At 51.8% G+C, this 26,732-nt stretch overlaps 1 protein-coding gene and 1 long non-coding RNA gene across 2 annotated transcripts in view; both read right to left on the bottom strand.

Moving 5' to 3' along the window:
- Positions 1–1,975: 1,975 nt before the first annotated feature.
- Positions 1,976–4,691, bottom strand: LOC127910604 (uncharacterized). Its single transcript, XR_008075441.1, has 2 exons — positions 3,565–4,691; positions 1,976–3,506 (listed from the first exon to the last, which is right to left on the bottom strand). It is a non-coding gene; the product is annotated as an uncharacterized LOC127910604 (long non-coding RNA).
- Positions 4,692–4,698: 7 nt separating this feature from the next.
- The window catches only part of LOC118400840 (zinc finger homeobox protein 3-like), a 41,417-nt gene continuing 19,383 nt past the window's right edge, over positions 4,699–26,732 (bottom strand). The window contains exons 5-6 of the mRNA XM_052474894.1: positions 7,707–11,114; positions 4,699–7,629 (exon numbers count right to left, since the gene is read on the bottom strand). Of these exons, the coding sequence (XP_052330854.1) occupies positions 7,390–7,629; positions 7,707–11,114 (3,648 nt within the window). The 3' untranslated portion in view covers positions 4,699–7,389. The remainder of the gene's footprint in view (positions 7,630–7,706; positions 11,115–26,732) is intronic.

Below are 26,732 nucleotides of genomic sequence, written 5' to 3'. Positions count from 1 at the left end.
TCCATCGCAATGTCCCACAAACGCCCTCCTGCTAGCTTGCTAGCCCCGGTCTGCTAACTGCTAGCTTGTTTATCCCCGGCCTACTAACTGCTAGCTTGTTAGCCCCGGCCTGCTAACTGTCTGAATCGCCATTTCCCCAGCCAGCCCAACCACTCACTGGACCAATATGATCACTTGGCTACGCATGCTTCTCTTTAATATCAATATGCCTCATCCATTACTGTCCTGGTTAGTGATTACTGTCTTATTTCACTGTAGAGCCTCTAGCCCTGCTCAATATGCCTTAACCAACCATGTTGTTCCACCTCCTACATATGCGATGACATCACCTGGTTTAAACGTCTCTAGAGACTATATCTCTCTCATCATTACTCAATGCATTAGCATCGAATAGCCCCCGTGATATGCAACTTTTCAGGGAAGTTAGGAACAAATATACACCGGTGGTTAGGAAAGCTAAGGCTAGCTTTTTCAAACAGAAATTTGCATCCTGTAGTACAAACTCAAAAAAGTTCTGGGACACTGTAAAGTCCATGGAGAATAAGAGCACCTCCTCCCAGCTGCCCACTGCACTGAGGCTAGGAAACACTGTTACCACCGATACATCCACTATAATTGAGAATTTAAATAAGCATTTCTCTACGGCTGGCCATGCTTTCCACCTGGCTACCCCTACCCCGGTCAACTGCCCGGCACAACCCGCCCAAGCCCCCACCATTTCTCCTTCAGAAGATGGATATAGAGCACATCTTCTAATAAACACCACTCTATTACCTGTTGAAGTTCTGAGCAAACTCCCCCTCAATGACATTCACTGTGTGTGTGTGTGTGTGTGTGTGTGTGTGTGTGTGTGTGTGTGTGTGTGTGTGTGTGTGTGTGTGTGTGTGTGTGTGTGTGTGTGTGTGTGTGTGTGTGTGTGTGTGTGTGTGTGTGTGTGTGTGTGTGTGTGTGCTATTAATACTGTACACCATTAGGGAAATGGCTATTGCAGTGTAGTATTCCATCAATCAGCTCACCATCAGGACAGTGACTGTACTGGGATCCCTAGAGATGAATAAAAACCTGATACCTTGATAATGTGAAATACACATACAAAAACACACACACATACAGATAAATCATTAAAAATAATCTGCTAGCGTGGGGGTTGAGGCTGGAGTGGGGGTGTTATCAGTGAAAACAGAGTCCTATGTCTTTAGCTGGTGGCTGAGCCAAGAGACTCATGAATAAACATGAACAGGCTTTTCTCCTCTGCTCACACAGAACCAATTTAAATCTAAATGAGCCTACATACACAACAATACCAATGATATTATAACCCTTATGGTCTCTCCCCCCCTCTCTACTCTCTCTCCCCGACCCCTCCCCCATGATCGCTGATACTCCAGTGCATGACATTACATCCTACTATCCCCCCTCCTTAACCTCCTCCCTGTAACCCCACAGCATCAAATATGCACACACAAGTAGGTAATAAACATTATATACCCTACACACACATATACCCTCCCCATACTTCAACCCCCCTCCACCATACCCATCCCAGCGTTAGCAGCAGTTTAATTCATGCGAGGTCATTAATATTCATCATATAATTTTTTCACAAAGGAAAGTCAACTGGCTGGATGTCACTGATGTACTTACACAGTTTGTTTTACTATCCTTGTGGGGACCAAACAAAATGGATTCCCTTTCAAAGCTCTATTTTTCCTAACCCCTAATAATAACCCTTAACCCCAATTTATAACTCTAATGCTAATCCTAAAATAGCCTTTTACCTTGTGGGAACAGGCAAATGAAACACAAGCACGTGTAACAGTATAGCTTCCGTCCCTCTCCTCGCCCCAACCTAGGCTCGAACCAGGGACCCTCGACGTCACCGACTGAAACATTATTAGCGCGCACCCACCGCTAACGAGCTAGCCATTTCACATCGGCCACACACGCACGCACACACACGCACGCACAAGGAAAATATGTACACCAAACCAGACTTTATTTACCTCAGTGGCTATAGAGTGGGGAGGGGGAGAAAACATCTGTAGAACTGGGGAGAACAAACAAACAACCACTGGAGCAAGAGACTGGGACAGGTGCACAACACAGGTATATTTTGGTTATCACTATGGCAACAGCCTCCGGGAACAATAAAAAACTATATTTACATCTTACAGTTAAATGATAAAATGAGGAAAAGGAACAAAACAACAATATGTACATAACTGCCATGTAGTAACAGTATTTGGAATTTCAGTACAGAAAAAGATCATTGGTATTGTGGTTGGTTTTAGAGCTAAAACTGGGTTAGTTAGCATCCTTTGGAAGATTAGCCTGGTTTCTGTGTCCAGTTCCGCTGCATGGCTACATTGTTACAATCTATGTGGCTACATGACTATGTGGCAACTCAGCTACATGGCTGCATGGATACGTGTCTATGCCACTACATGGCTACATTGTTGCCTGGCCTAAAGCAGAGACAAACATGGCTAGCTACATGACTAAACAAGCCAGTGACACAAGAGCAGAAACAGACTGGTACACAGACCTGTGGAAGGTTTAGGGCTAGATACAATCTAACCTGCAAAACATAGCTATGCAGGATCTTTAGTATAGAAGTATTTTCTAGCTTTGTTTAGAAATCACTGTCACATAGTAATTCATTAATGAGTAAATACTGGAGCCGCATGTATCTCTTTGATAACATCAGAATTAAAGGTCAGGTTATAAACTGCATCATGGATGTTATAACAGTTATTGCAATATTACACAATACGTTAGCAGCAAACTGGACGTCCTCGAAGACTGAGCAGCAAACTGGACGTCCTCGAAGACTGAGCAGCAAACTGGACGTCCTCGAAGACTGAGCAGCAAACTGGACGTCCTCGAAGACTGAGCAGCAAACTGGACGTCCTCGAAGACTGAGCAGCAAACTGGACGTCCTCGAAGACTGAGCAGCAAACTGGACGTCCTCGAAGACTGAGCAGCAAACTGGACGTCCTCGAAGACTGAGCAGCAAACTGGACGTCCTCAAAGACTGAGCAGCAAACTGGACGTCCTCAAAGACTGAGCAGCAAACTGGACGTCCTCAAAGACTGAGCAGCAAACTTGACGTTCTCAAAGACTGAGCAGCAAACTGGACGTCCTCGAAGACTGAGTAGCAAACTGGACGTCCTCGAAGACTGAGCAGCAAACTGGACGTCCTCGAAGACTGAGCAGCAAACTGGACGTCCTCGAAGACTGAGCAGCAAACTGGACGTCCTCGAAGACTGAGCAGCAAACTGGACATCCTCAAAGACTGAGCAGCAAACTGGACGTTCTCAAAGACTGAGCAGCAAACTGGATGAGCAGCAAACTGGACGTCCTCAAAGACTGAGCAGCAAACTGGACGTTCTCAAAGACTGAGCAGCAAACTGGACGTTCTCAAAGACTGAGCAGCAAACTGGACGTTCTCAAAGACTGATCAGCAAACTGCATTTCCTCAAAGACTGAGCAGCAAACTGGACGTCCTCAAAGACTGAGTAGCAAACTGGACGTCCTCAAAGACTGAGCAGCAAACTGGACGACCTCAAAGACTGAGCAGCAAACTGGACGTCCTCAAAGACTGAGCAGCAAACTGGACGTCCTCAAAGACTGAGCAGCAAACTGGACGTTCTCAAAGACTGAGCAGCAAACTGGACGTTCTCAAAGACTGAGCAGCAAACTGGACGTCCTCAAAGACTGAGTAGCAAACTGGACATCCTCAAAGACTGAGCAGCAAACTGGACGTCCTCGAAAGACTGAGCAGCAAACTGGACGTCCTCAAAGACTGAGCAGCAAACTGGACGTCCTCGAAAGACTGAGCAGCAAACTGGACATCCTCAAAGACTGAGCAGCAAACTGGACGTCCTCAAAGACTGAGCAGCAAACTGGACGTCCTCAAAGACTGATCAGCAAACTGGACGTCCTCAAAGACTGAGCAGCAAACTGGACGTCCTCAAAGACTGAGCAGCAAACTGGACGTCCTCAAAGACTGAGCAGCAAACTGGACGTCCTCAAAAGACTGAGCAGAAAACTGGACGTCCTCAAAGACTGAGCAGCAAACTGGACGTCCTCAAAGACTGAGCTGAAACAATCTATCTGGTTGGTTACATCGAGGAGGAAAGAATTTCAACCACTCTACTGCAATGGCTCTGAAGTAGTTCCCTACTGATTACACTAGGGGCTGGGGTTTGGTTCGCTACTGAGTACTCTTCTACTAAGTACACTAGGGGCTGGGGTTTGGTTCCCTACTGAGTACTATTCTACTAAGTACACTAGGGGCTGGGGTTTGGTTCCCTACAGAGTACTCTTCTACTAAATACACTAGGGGCTGGGTTTGGTTCCCTACTGAGTACTCTTCTACTAAGTACACTAGGGGCTGGGGGTTGGTTCCCTACTGAGTACTCTTCTACCCAGTGCACTAGGGGCTGGGGGTTGGTTTCCTACTGAGTACTCTTCTACCCAGTGCACTAGGGGCTGGGGGTTGGTTCCCTACTGAGTACTCTTCTACCCAGTGCACTAGGGGCTGGGGGTTGGTTCCCTACTGAGTACTCTTCTACCCAGTGCACTAGGGGCTGGGGGTTGGTTCCCTACTGAGTACTCTTCTACCCAGTGCACTAGGGGCTGGGGGTTGGTTCCCTACTGAGTACTCTTCTACCCAGTGCACTAGGGGCTGGGGTTGGTTCCCTACTGAGTACTCTTCTACCCAGTGCACTAGGGGCTGGGGGTTGGTTTCCTACTGAGTACTCTTCTACCCAGTGCACTAGGGGCTGGGGGTTGGTTCCCTACTGAGTACTCTTCTACCCAGTGCACTAGGGGCTGGGGGTTGGTTCCCTACTGAGTACTCTTCTACCCAGTGCACTAGGGGCTGGGGGTTGGTTCCCTACTGAGTACTCTTCTACCCAGTGCACTAGGGGCTGGGGGTTGGTTCCCTACTGAGTACTCTTCTACCCAGTGCACTAGGGGCTGGGGGTTGGTTCCCTACTGAGTACTCTTCTACCCAGTGCACTAGGGGCTGGGGGTTGGTTCCCTACTGAGTACTCTTCTACCCAGTGCACTAGGGGCTGGGGGTTGGTTCCCTACTGAGTACTCTTCTACCCAGTGCACTAGGGCCTGGGGAGTTTGGCTTTGAGAAGTGCTACTCCATCCTAGTACAGCAGTAGGTTGCATGGAGATTTCAGTATACAGTCACCAGTGGCCTGGTGAAGAGGCAGATACAGCAGTTGTTATACAGCAGTTGTTATACAGTCTCTCTTCTTTCCATCATTCAATGATACAGTATCAAGTTGTTTTTGTGGGCTTTATGGACCAATGATTACAGTGATATTATGTCTTTGGGTTGTGTTATAAAGCATTGTATATTAGCATAGTTATTACTGTTGTTATAATCATAATTACTACAGTAATATTAATGCAGAGAGAGTAAGAAGACGTCATACACAGAGAGAGAGATGGTTAGAGTGCGTGGTAACATCTTACCTAAACTCCACATCATAACACATACATTATGTTCTCATAAACCACAAAACAACACTTGTCTTATCAAAGCATGACAACAACCGTCAATCCATAATATTCATATTCATTAACATTTACTAAACAATGTTGTGTAGTGTTTGGTTGGAGTGGTTGTGACATATATTGGTTGGACATGATCAAAATAGCTTCTTATATGACGTCTCTCTTAAAGGACAAAGTGGACTTATCTCAGTGCTATTTGGCCTATTATCCACATAAGGAACATTTACATGTGCAATAGAGTCACCGTTGGCTTGAGAAGGTTGAGGTCTGCTTCGGCACCACATAGGCCAGTCAGTCTTTTGCTGCACACCTGGTACTACACCGGTCTCAGATCTACCCTTCACTGTATGGTCTGTACTGCAGTTCAGGAAATTAAAACCACCATGTTGACAACACAATCCAAGGACATGTAAGGTTTTGGTTACAAGCATTGGAATCCAAGCCAGTCTTTGCAGAAGCTCCTTGTGAAGAATATTCTTTATTTTTGTTTTCCGTAGCGGCTTTTGTTTCTTTCAGTTCTTTTACTTTGAAAGAACATTCTATACACCAAACGTCTTAAACTATCTTGATAGAATCTGTTCGTACTTGCAACAGAACTACAACACTAGTAAAGTCTTTAAACAGAAGTGGGAAGATGACATACCATTTCCTGATTCTCCAGATGATATGGTCTCGACAGGGACATCTGTTGGCATGGAGGGGTTAACTCCTGAGGTATCAGTTGGAAGAAAGTACAGGAGAGGAGAGAGGGAGGAACAGAGGAGTTGTGTCTTAAAGCTCTAGGAGGTATGCCCTGTGATGTTTTTGGGCTGAGGAGGGGATGAGGTACACTGGTAGAATGCTCTTTGGCTTCTTGGGCATGTGGTTGGTTCATGGCTGTGTCTGTGGTTGGTTCATTGTTGTGACTGACGTGAACTTGGTTCATGGCTGTGTGTTCTCTCCCCTGTCCTCTGCAGTCTCTCTATATCCTGTGGTTGGGTTGACTCTAAGGCTCCTGGCCCTCTTCTCTTTGGCCCGGTTATTCTGAAACCACACCTGCACTACCCTGCATGCCAGGCCCTCACACCGCAGGGTTGCTCCCTGTAGCAGACGGAGTTGGGCAACCTGCTGGTGGGTCATCTGGGTACGCAGCCTCTGCTGCTGTCTCGGTACATGCCTATCCACACTCAGACAGATTTGGACTGGTGTTCTGGTCACAGTCTTGAACGTTGAAGCTTGCCATTCCATAATTGTATCCCAGAGACAACAGATTGCTACAGTTACCCTCATGTGCAGTTTCAACTGTTCTGCCTTATTATTATTCGACCATGCTGGTCATTTATGAACATTTGAACATCTTGGCCATGTTCTGTTATAATCTCCACCCGGCACAGCCAGAAGAGGACTGGCCACCCCACATAGCCTGGTTCCTCTCTAGGTTTCTTCCTAGGTTTTGGCCTTTCTAGGGAGTTTTTCCTAGCCACCGTGCTTCTACACCTGCATTGCTTGCTGTTTGGGGTTTTAGGCTGGGTTTCTGTACAGCACTTTGAGATATCAGCTGATGTACGAAGGGCTATATAAATAAATTTGATTTGATTTGATTTGATGAGCCTGGTCAGACAAAGGGATTTTTTTTACTGACAGATGTTCTTTCTTTTCTTTCTCTTCCTCTTCAATTTGGGGTTTGTTCAGGTCAAAGAACAAATCGGTTTTCCCAGAAATGTATTTTCTCTCAGCAGGGACGCCCCATGGGCTTGGGGAGGGATGAAACAGGCTTGGGGAGGGATGGAGAGAGGGAGAGAGAGGAGGATGCTGGGAGAGAGAGGGAAAAGGCTGGATGGAGAGAGAGTGACCCTCCCTGTCTCTGTAGGATCAATGGTTGTGAGAGAAGCTGGAGTCATCTGCAGGACCCATCTGATTAAATGAGCCATAGGCAGCTCTGTCGGTCTGTGAACAGTGGTGGGCCTTTACATGGGCGTCCAGGGCATTCTGAGCCTTGAAGAGAGCCCTGCAGAATGGACAGCGCCTGTGGTTCTCACCCAGACGTCCTCCTCTCCCCAGGGTCTGGAGCTGGCCCTTCCTCTGACGAGCCCTGGTGTTCTGGAACCATACCTGATGAAGTACAGACAAACACAACATGATCACCATTACATAATTATAGAAATGTTACTATGAGAATGATAGAGTACCTGCACTACACGTTTCTTCAGGCCTGTGTCCCTGGTGATGCCCTCCAGTACAGAGCGGGTTGGGTTGGAGTTCAGACTGTAGCGCTGGTATAGAACCTCTAGCTGCTCTGAACTGATGGTGGTCCTCTGGCGCCTATCCCTCCTCTGCTCATCACCCTCTCTAACTCCCTCTTCCTCTCTCTCACCGTCCATCACATCCCTCATAGGCGTTACCGCTGTCCCTTCCTCCAGCCTACGCTTCAGAAAGGGCAGGGATGGGCTAGGAGCACAGTGTGTGTTCGTGTATGAGGTTAGAGATGGGCTAGGAGCACAGTGTGTGTTTGTGTATGAGGTTAGAGATGGGCTAGGAGCACAGTGTGTGTTCGTGTATGAGGTTAGAGATGGGCTAGGAGCACAGTGTGTGTTCGTGTATGAGGTTAGAGATGGGCTAGGAGCACAGTGTGTGTTCGTGTATGAGGTTAGAGATGGGCTTGGAGCACAGTGTGTGTTCGTGTATGAGGTTAGAGATGGGCTAGGAGCACAGTGTGTGTTCGTGTATGAGGTTAGAGATGGGCTAGGAGCACAGTGTGTGTTAGTGTATGAGGTTAGAGATGGGCTAGGATCACAGTGTGTGTTAGTGTATGAGGGTAGAGATGGTTTGTGGGTGGAGTGAGCGTTGGTGAATAGGGATAGGGGTGGTTGGTGGCCAGATGATAACAGGGACTGGTACTGAAGCATAGACTGGAGTACTATGGGCTGCATTAGACCAAGGGGGAGGAGAGAGAGGTCTATGGGGAAGGGAAGAGTGGGGAGGCTTGGTAAAGGAAGAGGGGGCAGGGGGAGTTGGGATAAGGGGAAATGCATGGAGAGATTGGACTGGGGTATGATAGTTGGAGAGGGGGCAGGGGTGGTTGTCGATGTCGTAGTGTCCTGCTGCTGCTCTGGAAGTGGTTGTGTTTGGGAAGAGGGTGGAGGAGGAGAGGGTGTTGGTGAGGCTTGGGCTGGGCAGAAGGAATTAACTGGGGCTTGGTCTGTGAACAAGTTTACAGGTACAGATGCCGGTGTGGTGTGTACAGCTTGATCTGGACCTATGGAGGCTTGGGAGAGGGATTGGGCTTGGTCAAAGATTGAATCTGAGACTGGTGCTGGGGGTAAGGGTGCAAGTACAAGTGCTGTGCCTGGGGTTAGATGTGCAACAACAGTATTATCATTGTCCCCCACTGGGAAGGGTGTGAGGGGGTAGAGGCAGTCATACTGTCTGGAGAACGTCTCCAACACTACCGGAGTGATCATTTGCTGGTGAACAAACTCCTGATGGCTCTTCAGGATCACTGAGTCAGAGAACAGCTTCCCACATTCTCCACACTGCTTCTCCTCCTCCAGGCATCCCTCCATCTCTCTGTTCTGTAGTCTCTGTCTGCTCTGATTGGATTGCAGGGCCAGCTCCCAGCCATATCTCTCCAGCAGAACTCTGAGGGCCTTCTCTGCTCCATCCCTCTTCTCACTCTCCTGCATCTCTCCACCTCCCTCAGGAGATGAGGATGGATTTGACTCTTTCTCCATCTGGTGAAGGGGGGAGTCACTGTCAGCTGTCTCAGCCTGGGTCTCACATTTCGGGGGCTGGGCTGGAGACTGGATGCTAGTTGTCACCAGCTTTGGAGAGGGATGTTTAAGCCCATTTGTCTGAGAGGAGAGGGCAGCGATGGTCTGGAGGGAGAGGGCTGAGGTGATCTGACTAATGTTCATGTTAGGGTTGAGCTGCAGATCTCCAGAGAGGTAGGACTGGAGCATCTGCTGCTGTAGAGAAAACAGGCTGTCTGGGGTGGAGAGTGGAGAGAGGAGGTTCCTCTGTTGGAGACTCTCTGCTGCTGAAGGGAGGAACTGCTTTAAGAGGTTCTGCTGCAGTAAGGGGAGGTGCGGGAGCAGTGTTGGACTAAAGAGCTGGGGCTGGAGGAGGACTGTGTGTTCCTGTATATGGGCCTGGGATAACTTATGTTGCTGTTGTAGCATCTGGGCCTGGGCTAACTGCTGTTGGAGTAACGTTAGGTCCTGCTTTCCTCCAGATGCTGTCAGGTCCTCTACTCTCCGCCTCTTAGCCTGGTGGCCCTCAGCCTTCCCAGAGACACCCACACTCAGCTGGGCTTCACTGAGGGAGGAACAGGGACTTGAGGAGGAAGGGGCTGATCTGGTGGCTGTTGGGAGAGTTCCCCTGGTAGATACCTCTCCTCCCCCTGGTGAACGGCTGGAGGCAGTGGTCTGAACCAAGGCTGGAACTAGGGTTTGGAGGGTGTGGGGTTTCAGTGATAGCTGGGTCCGAGCTCCACGGGCTCGTGTCTGGTGCAGTACAGAGCGGAGGTGAATGTCCAGGGCGGAACTCTGGCTGTAAGCCACCCGACACATTCTGCAGCGGTAGGAACTTGGGTCCGGGCTGCAGCGGGTGTGAGGGGAACTGGGGCTGGAGTCCTGCAGGACCCATCTGGCTCTGGCTCGGTGGGACAGAGAGTTATAGAGGACCGGAAGGATGGATCTCTGGGTGAAGGACTCACAGCAGAAGGAACACTTGTAGGGCTGAGCCGGGTCCAAAAACCGCTCCAGAGTGGGGTTGGAGCCCTTGCTGAAGGGGTTGGGTTCTGACCCTGCCACCTTCTCCTCCTGCTGCCTTGAACCCTGGTCACTGTCACCAACCCCTGTACTGGGCCTCTCCTCCAACTCATCTGGGTCATCCTTTTCATCCTCTCCTTCATCTCCCTTTCCCTGCTCTCCCTCCCCCTCCTCATCATCATCCTCTTTCTTATCTGTCTCTTCTTCACTCATACTTTCCCCCTCCTCTTCCTCCCCCTCCAGGCTGATTGGTTGTTGGATGTGTGCTCCACTCTGGTCAGGGTATGTACCCTGTAGGTGTAGGTCCTGTAGGTGTGTGTTGAGCAGGTGTCTCTGCAGGGCCTCTTGGCTGCAGCACCGTCTGGGGCAGAGGTGGCACTCTGTCGCCGCCCTCATGGCGTGGTTCTGCCTTCGGACCGCTAGACTGCACCTGCCGCAGCGAAACCTGTAACCATGAAAATCAGAGGGGGGAGGGGCATCACTGGGAGGAGACAGGGGTAAGGTGGATGAAGGGAGGTTGCTGGGGGAGAGAGAGGAAAGAGTGGGTGGGGAAGGGGGAGAGCTGGGGGACTCAAGGAGGTGAGAGGTGTTGTCCTCTGCTGGGTGCTGGTCCTCACAGGGAAGGGACAGAAGAGCAGGGACATCTTTGGCTGTGATTACTTTTTCTTTTTTTGTATGGTAGTCGTTTGTTTGAGACTCGTTTGTGAGGGATTCCTTCATGTAAGAGCTGTTTGTGTTGCAATCGTTTGTTTGAGATTCCTTTATATTTGAGTGGGACTCCATCTGCAGTGTCTCTTTCTGCAGAATCTCTGGCAGCTCCACTGCCACCTGGAAAAGAAACCAACAACAAAGGTTTAAAACGTCAGTCTGAATCTATCCAGATGACTGATTGCCTTTATAGTCAGTCAAAACAGTGTCTTTCCTGTTTGATAGTGCAGATGGAATAATAATAGTGATGCTCCTGTATTGTCTACATCACCTCACTCTCCCATTACACACTAATAATAGATGGAGGAAAACCGAATCAAGAGTGTTTTTAAATCAACACACACACACACACACACACACACACACACACACACACACACACACACACACACACACACACACACACACACACACACACACACACACACACACACACACACACACACACACGCCCCAGTGAGAGAGTGAAGGTCAGGCTTGGAAAGCCCGGAACATAATGGCCATCATAATCCAAGTCTGAATTAATGAACCTATGCTATTATCAGAGAGAACGAGGGGGAGGGCAAATGGGGGGTGGGGTACAGAGAGAAAACGGGGGGGGCTGGGGAGGGGAGACAGAGACAGAACAAGGGGTGGAGAGATGGGAATAGAGAAAGAACAAGGGGTAGCAGAAAGAAAGATGGAGAGATAGAGAGTGGAAAGAGGGATAGAGAAAGTGAGAGAAGATGGAGAGATAAGAAAAGGCAGTAAAGAAAAAGGGAGTAGGGAGAGGGGTGAGAGAGATGAGAGGAGAGGGGTGAGAGAGATGAGAGGAGAGGGGTGAGAGAGATGAGAGAGAGGGGTGAGATGAGAGTAGAGGGTGAGAGAGATGAGAGGAGAGGGGTGAGAGAGATGAGAGTAGAGGGTGAGAGAGATGAGAGGAGAGGGGGAGATGAGTAGAGGGTGAGAGATGAGAGTAGAGGGTGAGAGAGATGAGAGAGAGGGGTGAGAGAGATGAGAGAGAGGAGAGGGGAGAGGGTGAGAGATGAGAGTAGAGGGTGAGAGAGATGAGAGGAGAGGGGTGAGAGAGATGAGAGTAGAGGGTGAGAGAGATGAGAGGAGAGGGTGAGAGAGATGAGAGTAGAGGGGTGAGAGAGATGAGAGTAGAGGGTGAGAGAGATGAGAGGAGAGGGGTGAGAGAGATGAGAGTAGAGGGGTGAGAGAGATGAGAGGAGAGGGTGAGAGAGATGAGAGTAGAGGGGTGAGAGAGATGAGAGTAGAGGGTGAGAGAGATGAGAGGAGAGGGGTGAGAGAGATGAGAGTAGAGGGTGAGAGAGATGAGAGGAGAGGGGTGAGAGAGATGAGAGAGAGGGTGAGAGAGATGAGAGTAGAGGGTGAGAGTGAGAGGAGAGGGTGAGAGAGATGAGAGAGAGGGGAGAGATGAGAGTAGAGGGTGAGAGAGATGAGAGGAGAGGGGTGAGAGAGATGAGAGTAGAGGGTGAGAGAGATGAGAGTAGGGTGAGAGAGATGAGAGGAGAGAGAGATGAGAGTAGAGGGGTGAGAGAGATGAGAGAGAGGGTGAGAGAGATGAGAGTAGAGGGGTGAGAGAGATGAGAGGAGAGGGTGAGAGAGATGAGAGGAGAGGGGTGAGAGAGATGAGAGGAGAGGGGTGAGAGAGATGAGAGTAGAGAGGAGATGAGAGAGAGAGAGAGATGAGAGTAGAGGGTGAGAGAGATGAGAGAGGGGTGAGAGATGAGAGGAGAGGGTGAGAGAGATGAGAGGAGAGGGGTGAGAGAGATGAGAGGAGAGGGGTGAGAGAGATGAGAGGAGAGGGTGAGAGAGATGAGAGGAGAGGGGTGAGAGAGATGAGAGGAGAGGGTGAGAGAGATGAGAGGAGAGGGGTGAGAGAGATGAGAGGAGAGGGTGAGAGAGATGAGAGGAGAGGGGTGAGAGAGATGAGAGGAGAGGGTGAGAGAGATGAGAGAGAGGGTGAGAGAGATGAGAGGAGAGGTGAGAGAGATGAGAGGAGAGGGGTGAGAGAGATGAGAGGAGAGGGGTGAGAGAGATGAGAGAGAGGGTGAGAGAGATGAGAGTAGAGGGTGAGAGAGATGAGAGGAGAGGGGTGAGAGAGATGAGAGTAGAGGGTGAGAGAGATGAGAGAGAGGGGTGAGAGAGATGAGAGGAGAGGGTGAGAGAGATGAGAGGAGAGGGTGAGAGAGATGAGAGGAGAGGGGTGAGAGAGATGAGAGAGAGGGTGAGAGAGATGAGAGGAGAGGGGTGAGAGAGATGAGAGGGAGAGAGGGAGGAGAGGGTGATGAGAGAGAGAGGAGAGAGAGAGATGAGAGGAGAGGGGTGAGAGAGATGAGAGTAGGGGTGAGAGAGATGAGAGGAGAGGGGTGAGAGAGATGAGAGTAGAGGGTGAGGAGATGAGAGGAGAGGGGTGAGAGAGATGAGAGGAGAGGGTGAGAGAGATGAGAGTAGAGGGTGAGAGAGATGAGAGGAGAGGGTGAGAGAGATGAGAGGAGAGGGTGAGAGAGATGAGAGGAGAGGGGTGAGAGAGATGAGAGGAGAGGGGTGAGAGAGATGAGAGGAGAGGGGTGAGAGAGATGAGAGTAGAGGGTGAGAGAGATGAGAGGAGAGGGGATGAGAGAGATGATGAGAGGAGAGGGTGAGAGAGATGAGAGGAGAGGGGAGAGAGATGAGAGGAGAGGGTGAGAGGATGAGGGGTGAGAGAGATGAGAGGAGAGGGTGAGAGAGATGAGAGGAGAGGGTGAGAGAGATGAGAGTAGAGGGTGAGAGAGATGAGAGGAGAGGGGTGAGAGAGATGAGAGGAGAGGGGTGAGAGATGAGAGGTGAGAGAGATGAGAGAGAGGGGTGAGAGAGATGAGAGGAGAGGGGTGAGAGAGATGAGAGAGAGGGGTGAGAGAGATGAGAGTAGAGGGTGAGAGAGATGAGAGGAGAGGGTGAGAGAGATGAGAGTAGAGGGGTGAGAGAGATGAGAGTAGAGGTGAGAGATGAGAGGAGAGGGGTGAGAGAGATGAGAGTAGGGTGAGAGAGATGAGAGGAGAGGGTGAGAGAGATGAGAGGAGAGGGTGAGAGAGATGAGAGGAGAGGGGTGAGAGATGAGAGGAGAGGGTGAGAGAGATGAGAGGAGAGGGGAGAGAGATGAGAGTAGAGGGTGAGAGAGATGAGAGGAGAGGGTGAGAGAGATGAGAGTAGAGGGTGAGAGAGATGAGAGGAGAGGGGTGAGAGAGATGAGAGTAGAGGGTGAGAGAGATGAGAGGAGAGGGGTGAGAGAGATGAGAGGAGAGAGGGTGAGAGAGATGAGAGGAGAGGGTGAGAGAGATGAGAGTAGAGGGTGAGAGAGATGAGAGGAGAGGGTGAGAGATGAGAGGAGAGGGGTGAGAGAGAGAGAGATGAGAGGAGAGGGTGAGAGAGATGAGAGAGAGAGAGGAGAGGGTGAGAGAGATGAGAGGAGAGAGGGGTGAGAGAGATGAGAGAGAGAGAGATTGAGAGAGATGAGAGGAGAGGGGTGAGAGAGATGAGAGGAGAGGGTGAGAGAGATGAGAGGAGAGGGGTGAGAGAGATGGAGTAGAGGGTGAGAGAGATGAGAGGAGAGGGGTGAGAGAGATGAGAGGAGGGGTGAGAGAGATGAGAGAGAGGGTGAGAGAGATGAGAGGAGAGGGTGAGAGAGATGAGAGGAGAGGGTGAGAGAGATGAGAGAGATGAGAGAGATGAGAGGAGTGAGAGATGAGAGGAGAGGGTGAGAGAGATGAGAGGAGAGGGGTGAGAGAGATGAGAGTAGAGGGTGAGAGAGATGAGAGGAGAGGGGTGAGATGAGAGGAGAGGGGTGAGAGATGAGAGGTGAGGGTGAGAGAGATGAGAGGAGAGGGGTGAGAGAGAGAGGAGAGGGGTGAAGAGAGAGAGAGGGGTGAGAGAGATGAGAGGAGATGAGAGATGAGAGTAGAGGGTGAGAGATGAGAGATGAGAGAGGGGTGAGAGAGATGAGAGGAGAGGGGTGAGAGAGATGAGAGAGAGGGTGAGAGAGATGAGGAGAGGGGTGAGAGAGATGAGAGAGAGGGGTGAGAGAGATGAGAGTAGGGGTGAGAGAGAGAGAGGAGAGGGTGAGAGAGATGAGAGGAGAGGGGTGAGAGAGATGAGAGAGAGGGGTGAGAGAGATGAGAGTAGAGGTGAGAGAGATGAGAGGAGAGGGTGAGAGAGATGAGAGGAGAGAGGAGATGAGAGAGATGAGAGAGGAGAGGAGGGGTGAGAGAGATGAGAGGAGAGGGGTGAGAGAGATGAGAGGAGAGGGTGAGAGAGATGAGAGGAGAGGGTGAGAGAGATGAGAGAGGGGTGAGAGAGATGAGAGGAGAGGGGTGAGAGAGATGAGAGAGAGGGTGAGAGAGATGAGAGAGAGGGTGAGAGAGATGAGAGGAGAGGTGAGAGAGATGAGAGAGAGGTGAGAGAGATGAGAGGAGAGGGGTGAGAGAGATGAGAGTAGAGGGGTGAGAGAGATGAGAGGAGAGGGTGAGAGAGATGAGGAGAGGGGTGAGAGAGATGAGAGTAGAGGGTGAGAGATGAGAGGAGAGGGGTGAGAGAGATGAGAGAGTAGAGGGTGAGAGAGATGAGAGGAGAGGGTGAGAGAGATGAGAGGAGAGAGAGAGAGATGGAGAGAGGGTGAGAGAGATGAGAGGAGAGGGGTGAGAGAGATGAGAGTAGAGGGGTGAGAGAGATGAGAGGAGAGGGGAGAGAGAGAGAGATGAGAGAGATGAGAGAGAGGGTGAGAGAGATGAGAGGTAGAGGGTGAGAGAGATGAGAGGAGAGGGGTGAGAGAGATGAGAGAGAGGGGTGAGAGAGATGAGAGTAGAGAGAGAGATGAGAGAGAGGGGTGAGAGAGATGAGAGTAGGGGTGAGAGAGATGAGAGAGAGAGGGGAGAGAGAGAGGAGAGGGGTGAGAGAGATGAGAGTAGAGGGTGAGAGAGATGAGAGGAGAGGGGTGAGAGAGATGAGAGAGAGGGTGAGAGAGATGAGAGGGTGAGAGAGATGAGAGAGAGATGAGAGAGATGAGAGTAGAGGTGAGAGAGATGAGAGGAGAGGGGTGAGAGAGATGAGAGTAGAGGGTGAGAGAGATGAGAGAGAGGGTGAGAGAGATGAGAGGAGAGGGGGTGAGAGAGATGAGAGGAGAGGGTGAGAGAGATGAGAGGAGAGGGGTGAGAGGATGAGAGAGATGAGAGAGATGAGAGAGAGGGTGAGAGAGATGAGAGGAGAGGGGATGAGAGGAGAGATGAGAGATGAGAGTAGAGGGTGAGAGAGATGAGAGGAGAGGGGTGAGAGAGATGAGAGGAGAGGGGGAGAGAGAGATGAGAGAGAGGGTGAGAGAGATGAGAGGAGAGGGTGAGAGAGATGAGAGGAGGGTGAGGAGATGAGAGAGAGGGGTGAGAGAGAGAGAGTAGAGGGTGAGAGAGATGAGAGGAGAGAGGGTGAGAGAGATGAGAGGAGAGGTGAGAGAGATGAGAGAGAGGGTGAGAGAGATGAGAGGAGAGGGTGAGAGAGATGAGAGGAGAGGGTGAGAGAGATGAGAGGAGAGGGTGAGAGAGATGAGAGGAGAGGGGTGAGAGAGATGAGAGGAGAGGGTGAGAGAGATGAGAGGAGAGGGGTGAGAGAGATGAGAGGAGAGGGTGAGAGAGATGAGAGGAGAGGGGTGAGAGAGATGAGAGGAGAGGGGTGAGAGAGAGAGAGAGGGAGGGTGAGAGAGATGAGAGGAGAGGGTGAGAGAGATGAGAGGGTGAGAGAGATGAGAGTAGAGGGAGAGAGATGAGAGGAGAGGGGTGAGAGAGATGAGAGAGGGTAGAGAGATGAGAGAGAGGGTGAGAGAGATGAGATAGAGGGTGAGAGAGATGAGAGGAGAGGGGTGAGAGAGATGAGAGGAGAGGGTGAGAGAGATGAGAGAGAGGGGTGAGAGAGATGAGAGGAGAGGGTGAGAGAGATGAGGAGGGGGAGAGAGATGAGAGAGAGATGAGAGAGAGGAGAGGGGTGAGAGATGAGATGAGAGATGAGAGGGGTGAGAGAGATGAGAGGAGATGGGTGAGAGAGATGAGAGAGAGGGGTGAGAGAGATGAGAGGAGAGGGTGAGAGAGATGATGAGAGAGGGGTGAGAGAGATGAGAGGAGAGGGTGAGAGAGATGAGAGGAGAGGGTGAGAGAGATGAGAGTAGAGGGTGAGAGAGATGAGAGGAGAGGGAGATGAGAGAGATGAGAGGAGAGGGGTGAGAGAGATGAGAGGAGAGAGGAGTGAGAGAGATGAGAGGAGAGGGGTGAGAGAGATGAGAGTAGAGGGGTGAGAGATGAGAGAGAGGTGAGAGAGATGAGAGGAGAGGGGTGAGAGAGATGAGAGGAGAGGGGTGAGAGAGATGAGAGAGGGTGAGAGAGATGAGAGAGGGGTGAGAGAGATGAGAGAGAGGGTGAGAGAGATGAGAGGAGAGGGGTGAGAGAGATGAGAGAGGGAGAGAGAGAGGGTGAGAGAGATGAGAGTAGGGTGAGAGAGATGAGAGGAGAGGGGTGAGAGAGATGAGAGAGAGGGTGAGAGAGATGAGAGGAGGGGTGAGATGAGAGTAGAGGGTGAGAGAGAGGAGAGGGTGAGAGAGATGAGAGGAGAGTGAGAGGATGAGAGAGAGGGTGAGAGATGAGAGAGGGGTGAGAGAGATGAGAGAGAGGGTGAGAGAGATGAGAGGAGAGGGGTGAGAGAGATGAGAGAGAGAGGTGAGAGAGATGAGAGAGAGGGTGAGAGATGAGAGAGAGGGGTGAGAGAGATGAGAGGAGAGGGGTGAGAGAGATGAGAGGAGGGGAGAGAGATGAGAGGAGAGGGGTAGAGAGAGAGATGAGAGGAGAGGGGGGAGATGAGAGAGAGGGTGAGAGATGAGAGGAGGAGGGGTGAGAGATGATGAGGAGAGGGGTGAGAGAGATGAGAGGAGAGGGGAAGTGAGAGAGATGAGAGGAGGAGAGGGGTGGAGATGAGAGAGGGGGTGAGAGAGATGAGAGGAGAGGGGTGAGAGAGATGAGAGGAGAGGGGGTGAGAGAGATGAGAGAGAGGGTGAGAGAGAGATGAGAGATGAGAGAGAGGGTGAGAGAGATGAGAGGAGAGGGTGAGAGAGATGAGAGGAGAGGGTGAGAGAGATGAGAGTAGAGGGTGAGAGAGATGAGAGGAGAGGGGTGAGAGAGATGAGAGGAGAGGGTGAGAGAGAGAGGAGAGGGGTGAGAGAGATGAGAGGAGAGGGTGAGAGATGAGAGTAGAGGGTGAGAGAGATGAGAGGAGAGGGTGAGAGAGATGAGAGGAGAGGGTGAGAGAGATGAGAGTAGGGGTGAGAGAGATGAGAGAGATGAGATGAGAGAGGGGTGAGAGAGATGAGAGTAGAGGGTGAGAGAGATGAGAGGAGAGGGTGAGAGAGATGAGAGGAGAGGGGAGAGAGAGAGTGAGAGAGAGAGATGGAGAGAGGGTGAGAGAGATGAGAGTAGAGAGGTGAGAGAGATGAGATGGAGAGAGGGTGAGAGAGATGAGAGGAGAGGGTGAGAGAGATGAGAGAGGGTGAGAGAGATGAGAGGGTGAGAGGATGAGGGAGAGGGTGAGAGAGATGAGAGGAGAGAGAGAGATGAGAGGAGAGGGTGAGAGAGATGAGAGGAGAGGGGTGAGAGAGATGAGAGGAGAGGGTGAGAGAGATGAGAGGAGAGGGGTGAGAGAGAGATGAGAGGAGAGGGGTGAGAGAGATGAGAGGAGAGGGTGAGAGAGATGAGAGGAGAGGGTGAGAGAGATGAGAGGAGAGGGGTGAGAGAGAGGTGAGAGAGAGATGAGAGGAGAGGAGGGGTGAGAGAGATGAGAGGAGAGGGTGAGAGAGATGAGAGGAGAGGGGAGTGAGAGAGATAGAGGGGTGAGAGAGGAGAGAGGGTGAGAGAGATGAGAGGAGAGGGGTGAGAGAGATGAGAGGAGAGGGTGAGAGAGATGAGAGGAGAGGGGTGAGAGAGATGAGAGGAGAGAGAGATGAGAGAGAGTGAGAGAGATGAGAGGAGAGGGGTGAGAGAGATGAGAGGAGAGGGTGAGAGAGATGAGAGAGGGGTGAGATGAGAGAGAGGGTGAGAGAGATGAGGAGAGGGGTGAGAGAGGGTGAGAGAGATGAGAGGAGAGAGAGGGGTGAGAGAGATGAGAGGAGAGGGTGAGAGAGATGAGAGGAGAGGGGTGAGAGAGATGAGAGAGAGGGTGAGAGATGAGAGGAGAGGGGTGAGAGAGATGAGAGTAGAGGGTGAGAGAGATGAGAGTAGAGGGTGAGAGAGATGAGAGGAGAGGGTGAGAGAGATGAGAGGAGAGGGTGAGAGAGATGAGAGGAGAGGGTGAGAGAGAGATGAGAGGAGAGGGGTGAGAGAGATGAGAGGAGAGGGTGAGAGAGATGAGAGGAGAGGGGTGAGAGAGATGAGAGGAGGGTGGAGAGATGAGAGAGAGGGTGAGAGATGAGAGGAGGGTGAGAGAGATGAGAGGAGAGGGTGAGAGAGAGATGAGAGGAGAGGTGAGAGAGATGAGGTAGAGGGGGTGAGAGAGATGAGAGTAGAGGGTGAGAGAGATGAGAGAGAGAGAGAGATGAGAGGAGAGGGGTGAGAGAGATGAGAGGAGAGGGTGAGAGAGATGAGAGGAGAGGGTGAGAGAGAGATGAGAGGAGAGGGTGAGAGATGAGAGAGATGAGAGAGATGGGAGAGGGTGAGAGAGATGAGAGGAGAGGGGTGAGAGAGATGATGAGGAGAGGGGTGAGAGAGATGAGAGGAGAGGGGTGAGAGAGATGAGAGGAGAGGGTGAGAGAGATGAGAGAGTAGAGGGTGAGAGAGATGAGAGAGAGGGGTGAGAGAGATGAGAGGAGGGTGAGAGAGATGAGAGAGATGAGAGAGATGAGAGTAGAGGGTGAGAGAGAGAGAGGAGAGGAGAGAGAGGGGTGAGAGAGATGAGAGGGAGAGGAGTGAGAGAGGGTGAGAGAGAGGGGTGAGAGAGATGAGAGAGGGGTGAGAGAGATGAGAGGAGGTGAGATGAGAGATGAGAGATGAGAGGGAGGGTGAGAGAGATGAGAGGAGAGTGAGAGAGATGGAGTGAGAGAGATGAGAGTAGAGGGTGAGAGAGATGAGAGGAGAGGGAGATGAGAGAGATGAGAGGAGAGGGGTGAGAGAGATGAGAGAGAGGGTGAGAGAGATGAGAGAGAGGGGTGAGAGAGATGAGAGAGGAGAGGTGTGAGAGATGAGATGAGGAGGAGAGATGAGAGTAGAGGGTGAGAGAGATGAGAGAGAGAGAGGGTGGGGTGAGAGAGATGAGAGAGGAGAGAGGTGAGTAGAGAGAGATGAGAGAGAGAGGGGTGAGAGAGATGAGATGAGGGGTGAGAGAGAGGGGTGAGAGAGATGAGAGGAGAGGGGTGAGAGAGAGAGAGTGAGAGAGGTGAGAGAGATGAGAGGAGAGGGGGTGAGAGAGATGAGAGAGAGGGGTGAGAGAGATGAGAGTAGAGGAGGTGAGAGAGAGATGAGAGGAGAGGGTGAGAGAGATGAGAGGAGAGGGGTGAGAGAGATGAGAGTAGAGGGTGAGAGAGATGAGAGGAGAGGGGTGAGAGAGATGAGAGTAGAGGGTGAGAGAGATGAGAGTAGAGGGATGAGAGAGATGAGAGATGAGAGGGTGGAGAGAGGGTGAGAGAGATGAGAGAGGGGTGAGAGAGATGAGAGATGAGAGAGAGGGAGAGAGAGATGAGAGAGAGGGGTGAGAGAGATGAGAGTAGAGGGGTGAGAGAGATGAGAGAGAGGGAGAGAGTGAGAGGGGGTGAGAGAGATGAGAGGGAGGGGTGAGAGAGATGAGAGGAGAGGGGTGAGAGAGATGAGAGGAGAGGGGTGAGAGAGATGAGAGTAGAGGGGTGAGAGAGATGAGAGGAGAGGGTGAGAGAGAGAGAGGGTGAGAGAGATGAGAGGAGAGGGGTGAGAGAGATGAGAGGAGTGAGATGAGAGTAGAGGGTGAGAGAGATGAGAGAGAGGGTGAGAGAGATGAGAGGAGAGGGGTGAGAGAGATGAGAGGAGAGAGGAGTGAGAGAGATGAGAGATAGAGGTGGTGAGATGAGAGGAGAGGGGTGAGAGAGATGAGAGGAGAGAGGGGTGAGAGAGATGAGAGAGTGAGAGAGAGGGGGTGAGAGAGATGAGAGTAGGAGAGGGTGAGAGAGATGAGAGGAGAGGGGTGAGAGAGATGAGAGTAGAGGGGTGAGAGAGATGAGAGGAGAGGGTGAGAGAGAGAGAGATGAGAGATGAGAGGGGTGAGAGAGATGAGAGAGAGGGTGAGAGAGAGATGAGAGGAGAGGGTGAGAGAGATGAGAGGAGAGGGGTGAGAGAGATGAGAGATGAGAGGGGTGAGAGAGATGAGAGGAGAGGGGTGAGAGAGATGAGAGAGGTGAGAGAGATGAGAGGAGAGGGGTGAGAGAGATGAGAGGAGAGGGTGAGAGAGATGAGAGGAGAGGTGAGAGAGAGGTGAGAGAGGAGAGGGGTGAGAGAGATGAGGAGTGAGAGAGATGGGTGAGAGAGATGAGAGGAGAGGGGTGAGAGAGATGAGAGGAGAGGGGTGAGAGAGGGAGAGAGATGAGAGTAGAGGGTGAGGAGATGAGAGAGAGGGGTGAGAGATGAGAGGAGGGTGAGAGAGATGAGAGGAGAGGGTGGGAGATGAGAGAGAGATGAGATGAGAGGAGAGGGGTGAGAGAGATGAGAGTGAGAGAGGGGTGAGAGAGATGAGAGGAGAGATGAGAGAGATGAGAGGAGAGGGGTGAGAGAGATGAGAGTAGATGAGGTAGAGGGTGAGAGAGATGAGAGGTGAGAGAGATGAGAGAGAGGATGAGAGATGAGAGGAGGGTGAGAGATGAGAGAGAGAGAGGGTGAGAGAGAGATGAGAGAGAGGGGTGAGAGAGATGAGAGAGAGGGGTGAGAGAGATGAGAGTAGAGGGGTGAGAGAGATGAGAGTAGAGAGGGCAGAGAGAGAGAGAGAGGAGAGGGTGAGAGAGATGAGAGAGAGAGGTGAGAGAGATGAGAGGAGAGGGGTGAGAGAGATGAGAGTAGAGGGTGAGAGAGATGAGAGGAGAGGGGTGAGAGAGATGAGGGAGGAGAGAGGGTGGTGAGAGAGATGAGAGGAGAGAGGGTGAGAGATGAGAGGAGAGTGAGAGGGTGAGAGAGATGAGATGAGAGGAGAGGGGTGAGAGAGATGAGAGTAGAGGGGTGAGAGAGATGAGAGGAGAGGGGGTGAGAAGATGAGAGAGATGAGAGATGAGAGAGGGTGAGAGAGATGAGAGAGAGGGAGAGAGAGATGAGAGGAGAGGGGTGAGTGAGAGAGATGAGAGGAGAGGGGTGAGAGAGATGAGAGGAGAGGGGTGAGAGAGAGAGAGAGAGGGTGAGAGAGATGAGAGGAGAGAGAGAGAGATGAGAGGAGAGGAGATGAGAGAGATGAGAGGAGAGGGGTGAGAGAGATGAGAGGAGGGTGAGAGAGAGAGATGAGAGAGAGGGGTGAGAGAGATGAGAGGAGAGGGGTGAGAGAGATGAGAGGAGAGGGGTGAGAGAGATGAGAGTAGAGGGTGGAGAGATGAGAGGGAGAGGGGTGAGAGAGATGAGAGGAGAGGGTGAGAGAGATGAGAGAGGAGAGGGGTGAGAGAGATGAGAGGGGGAGAGAGGGAGGTGAGAGAGATGAGAGTAGAGGGGTGAGAGAGATGAGAGAGAGAGGGGTGAGAGAGATGAGAGGAGAGGGGTGGAGAGATGAGAGGAGAGGGGTGAGAGAGATGAGAGGAGAGGGGAGAGATGAGAGAGGGGTGAGAGAGAGAGAGGGGTGAGAGAGATGAGAGAGGGGAGGGGTGAGAGAGATGAGAGAGATGAGAGAGAGGGGTGAGAGAGATGAGAGAGGGAGAGGGGATGAGAGAGATGAGAGATAGAGAGGGTGAGAGAGATGAGAGGAGATGAGGGGTGAGAGAGATGAGAGGAGAGGGGTGAGAGGAGATGAGAGAGAGGGTGAGGAGAGAGGGGCAAGGGAGAGAGATGAGAGTAGAGAGTGAGGGTGAGAGAGATGAGAGGAGAGGGGTGAGAGAGATGAGAGGAGAGGGGGTGAGAGAGATGAGAGTAGAGAGGGTGAGAGAGATGAGAGGAGAGGGGTGAGAGAGATGAGAGGAGAGAGAGAGATGAGAGGAGAGGGGTGAGAGAGATGAGAGTAGGGGTGAGAGAGATGAGAGTAGAGGGTGAGAGAGATGAGGGTGAGAGAGATGAGAGGAGAGGGGTGAGAGAGATGAGAGTAGAGGGTGAGAGAGAGAGAGGAGAGGGGGTGAGAGAGATGAGAGTAGAGGGTGAGAGAGATGAGAGAGAGAGGGGTGAGAGAGATGAGAGGAGAGGGGTGAGAGAGATGAGAGGAGAGGGTGAGAGAGATGAGAGGAGAGGGGTGAGAGAGATGAGAGTAGAGGGGTGAGAGAGATGAGAGGAGAGGGTTGAGAGAGATGAGAGGAGAGAGGGGTGAGAGAGAGGGGTGAGAGATGAGAGAGGGTGAGAGAGATGAGAGGGAGGTGAGGAGATGAGAGTAGAGGGTGAGAGATGAGAGGAGAGGGGTGAGAGAGATGAGAGGAGAGGGTGAGAGAGATGAGAGAGAGGGTGAGAGAGATGAGAGAGAGGGTTGAGAGAGATGAGAGGAGAGAGGATGAGAGGAGATGAGAGAGAGAGAGGGTGAGAGAGATGAGAGGAGAGAGGGTGAGAGAGATGAGAGATGAGAGGAGAGGGTGAGAGAGATGAGAGAGAGAGGGTGAGAGAGATGAGAGGAGAGGGTGAGAGAGATGAGAGGAGAGGGGTGAGAGAGATGAGAGGAGAGGGGTGAGAGAGATGAGAGAGAGTGGGTGAGAGAGATGAGAGGAGAGGAGGGGTGAGAGAGATGAGAGAGAGGGTGAGAGAGATGAGAGGAGAGGGTGAGAGAGATGAGAGAGAGAGAGGGATGAGAGGAGAGATGAGAGATGAGAGGAGAGGGGTGAGAGAGATGAGAGGAGAGGGTGAGAGAGATGAGAGAGAGGGTGAGAGAGATGAGAGGAGAGGGGTGAGAGAGATGAGAGGAGAGGGGTGAGAGAGAGAGAGGAGAGGGTGAGAGAGATGAGAGAGGGTGAGAGAGATGAGAGGAGAGGGGTGAGAGAGATGAGAGGGAGAGGGGTGAGAGAGAGATGAGAGGAGAGGGGGAGATGAGAGAGAGAGATGAGAGAGAGAGGGGTGAGAGAGATGAGAGAGATGAGAGAGGGGTGAGAGAGATGAGAGGGTGAGAGAGAGAGAGGAGGTGAGAGAGATGAGAGGAGAGGGGTGAGAGGAGATGAGAGGAGAGGGGTGAGAGAGATGAGAGGAGAGGGTGAGAGAGATGAGAGAGAGGGTGAGAGATGAGAGGAGAGGGTGAGAGAGATGAGAGGAGAGGGTGAGAGAGATGAGAGGAGAGGGGTGAGAGAGATGAGAGGAGAGGGGATGAGAGAGATGAGAGGAGAGAGTGAGAAGGGAGGGAGAGAGATGAGAGGAGAGAGGGTGAGAGAGATGAGAGGAGAGGGGTGAGAGAGATGAGAGGAGAGGGGTGAGAGAGATGAGAGGAGAGGGGTGAGAGAGATGAGAGGTAGAGGGGTGAGAGAGAGGGTGAGAGAGGAGAGGGGTGAGAGAGATGAGAGGAGAGGGGTGAGAGAGATGAGAGGTGAGAGAGATGAGAGGAGAGAGATGAGAGAGAGAGGTGAGAGAGAGAGAGATGAGAGGAGAGGGTGAGAGAGATGAGAGGAGAGGGTGAGAGAGATGAGAGATGAGAGAGGGTGAGAGATGAGAGGAGAGGGGTGAGAGAGATGAGAGGGTTGAGAGGGTGAGAGAGGGTGAAGAGATGAGAGAGAGGGGATGAGAGATAGAGGATGAGAGGATGAGGAGAGGGTGAGAGAGATGAGAGTAGAGGGTGAGAGAGATGAGAGGAGGGGTGTGAGAGAGGAGATGAGAGATGAGAGGGGTGAGAGAGATGAGAGGAGGGGTGAGAGAGATGAGAGTAGAGGAGGGTGAGAGAGAGATGAGAGATGAGAGGGGTGAGAGAGAGAGATGAGAGGAGAGGGGTGAGAGAGATGAGAGGAGAGGGGTGAGAGAGATGAGAGGAGAGGGGTGAGAGAGATGAGAGGAGGGGTGAGAGAGATGAGAGATGAGAGAGGGGTGAGAGAGATGAGAGGAGAGGGGTGAGAGAGATGAGAGAGGAGAGGAGATGAGAGAGAGGGTGAGAGAGATGAGAGAGGGGTGAGAGAGTGAGAGAGAGATGAGAAGAGAGGGAGAGAGAGATGAGAGAGAGAGGGGTGAGAGATGAGAGGAGAGGGTGAGAGAGATGAGAGGAGAGGGGAGTGAGGATGAGAGATGAGAGGAGAGAGATGAGAGAGAGGGTGAGAGAGATGAGAGGAGAGGGTGAGAGAGATGAGGGTGAGAGATGAGAGGAGAGGGGTGAGAGAGGAGAGGGGTGAGAGAGATGAGAGGAGAGGGGTGAGAGAGATGAGGAGGAGAGGGGGTGAGAGAGATGAGAGGAGAGGGGTGGGGTGAGAGAGATGAGAGGAGAGGGGTGAGAGAGATGAGAGGAGAGGGGTGAGAGAGATGAGAGGAGAGGGGTGAGAGAGATGAGAGGAGAGGGGTGAGAGAGATGAGAGGAGAGGGGTGAGAGAGATGAGAGGAGAGGGGGGTGAGAGAGATGAGAGGAGAGGGGTGAGAGAGATGAGAGGAGAGGGGTGAGAGAGATGAGAGGAGAGGGGTGAGAGAGATGAGAGGAGGAGAGAGGGTGAGAGAGATGAGAGGAGAGGGTGAGAGAGATGAGAGGAGAGGGGTGAGAGAGATGAGAGGAGAGGGTGAGAGAGATGAGAGGAGAGGGGTGAGAGAGATGAGAGGAGAGGGGTGAGAGAGATGAGAGGAGGGGGTGAGAGAGATGAGAGGAGAGGTGAGAGAGAGGGGCAGAGAGAGATGAGAGTAGAGGGGTGAGAGAGATGAGAGGAGAGGGTGAGAGGGAGAGGGGTGAGAGATAGAGAGGGGTGAGAGAGATGAGGAGAGGGTGAGAGAGATGAGAGTAGAGAGGGAGAGATGAGATGAGAGTAGAGGGGTGAGAGAGAGGGAGGGGTGAGAGAGATGAGAGGAGAGGGGTGAGAGAGATGAGAGGAGAGGGTGAGAGAGATGAGAGTAGAGAGGGGTGAGAGAGATGAGAGTGAGAGGGTGAGAGAGATGAGAGATAGAGGGTGAGAGAGATGAGAGGAGAGGGTGAGAGAGATGAGAGAGAGGGGGTGAGAGAGAGATGAGAGGAGAGGGGGTGAGAGAGATGAGAGGAGAGGGTGAGAGAGATGAGAGGAGAGGGGTGAGAGAGATGAGAGGAGAGGGTGAGAGAGATGAGAGGAGAGGGGTGAGAGGAGATGAAGAGAGATGAGAGTAGAGGGGTGAGAGAGATGAGAGATAAGAGGGGTGAGAGAGGTGAGAGGAGAGATGAGAGAGATGAGAGAGAGGGGTGAGAGAGATGAGAGGAGAGGGGTGAGAGATAGAGATGAGAGATGAGAGTAGAGGGGAGAGAGATGAGAGTAGAGAGAGATGAGAGGAGAGGGGTGAGAGAGATGAGAGGAGAGTAGGTGAGAGAGATGAGAAGAGGGGTGAGAGAGATGAGAGAGGGGTGAGGAGATGAGAGAGAGGGGTGAGAGAGATGAGAGTAGAGGGGGTGAGAGAGATGAGAGCAGAG

Source organism: Oncorhynchus keta, chromosome 22 (genome assembly GCF_023373465.1).
Source record: "Oncorhynchus keta strain PuntledgeMale-10-30-2019 chromosome 22, Oket_V2, whole genome shotgun sequence".
Taxonomy (NCBI): domain Eukaryota; kingdom Metazoa; phylum Chordata; class Actinopteri; order Salmoniformes; family Salmonidae; genus Oncorhynchus; species Oncorhynchus keta.
Note: the sequence above shows the minus strand (reverse complement) of the source record. Positions and strands in the feature narration are given on the sequence as shown.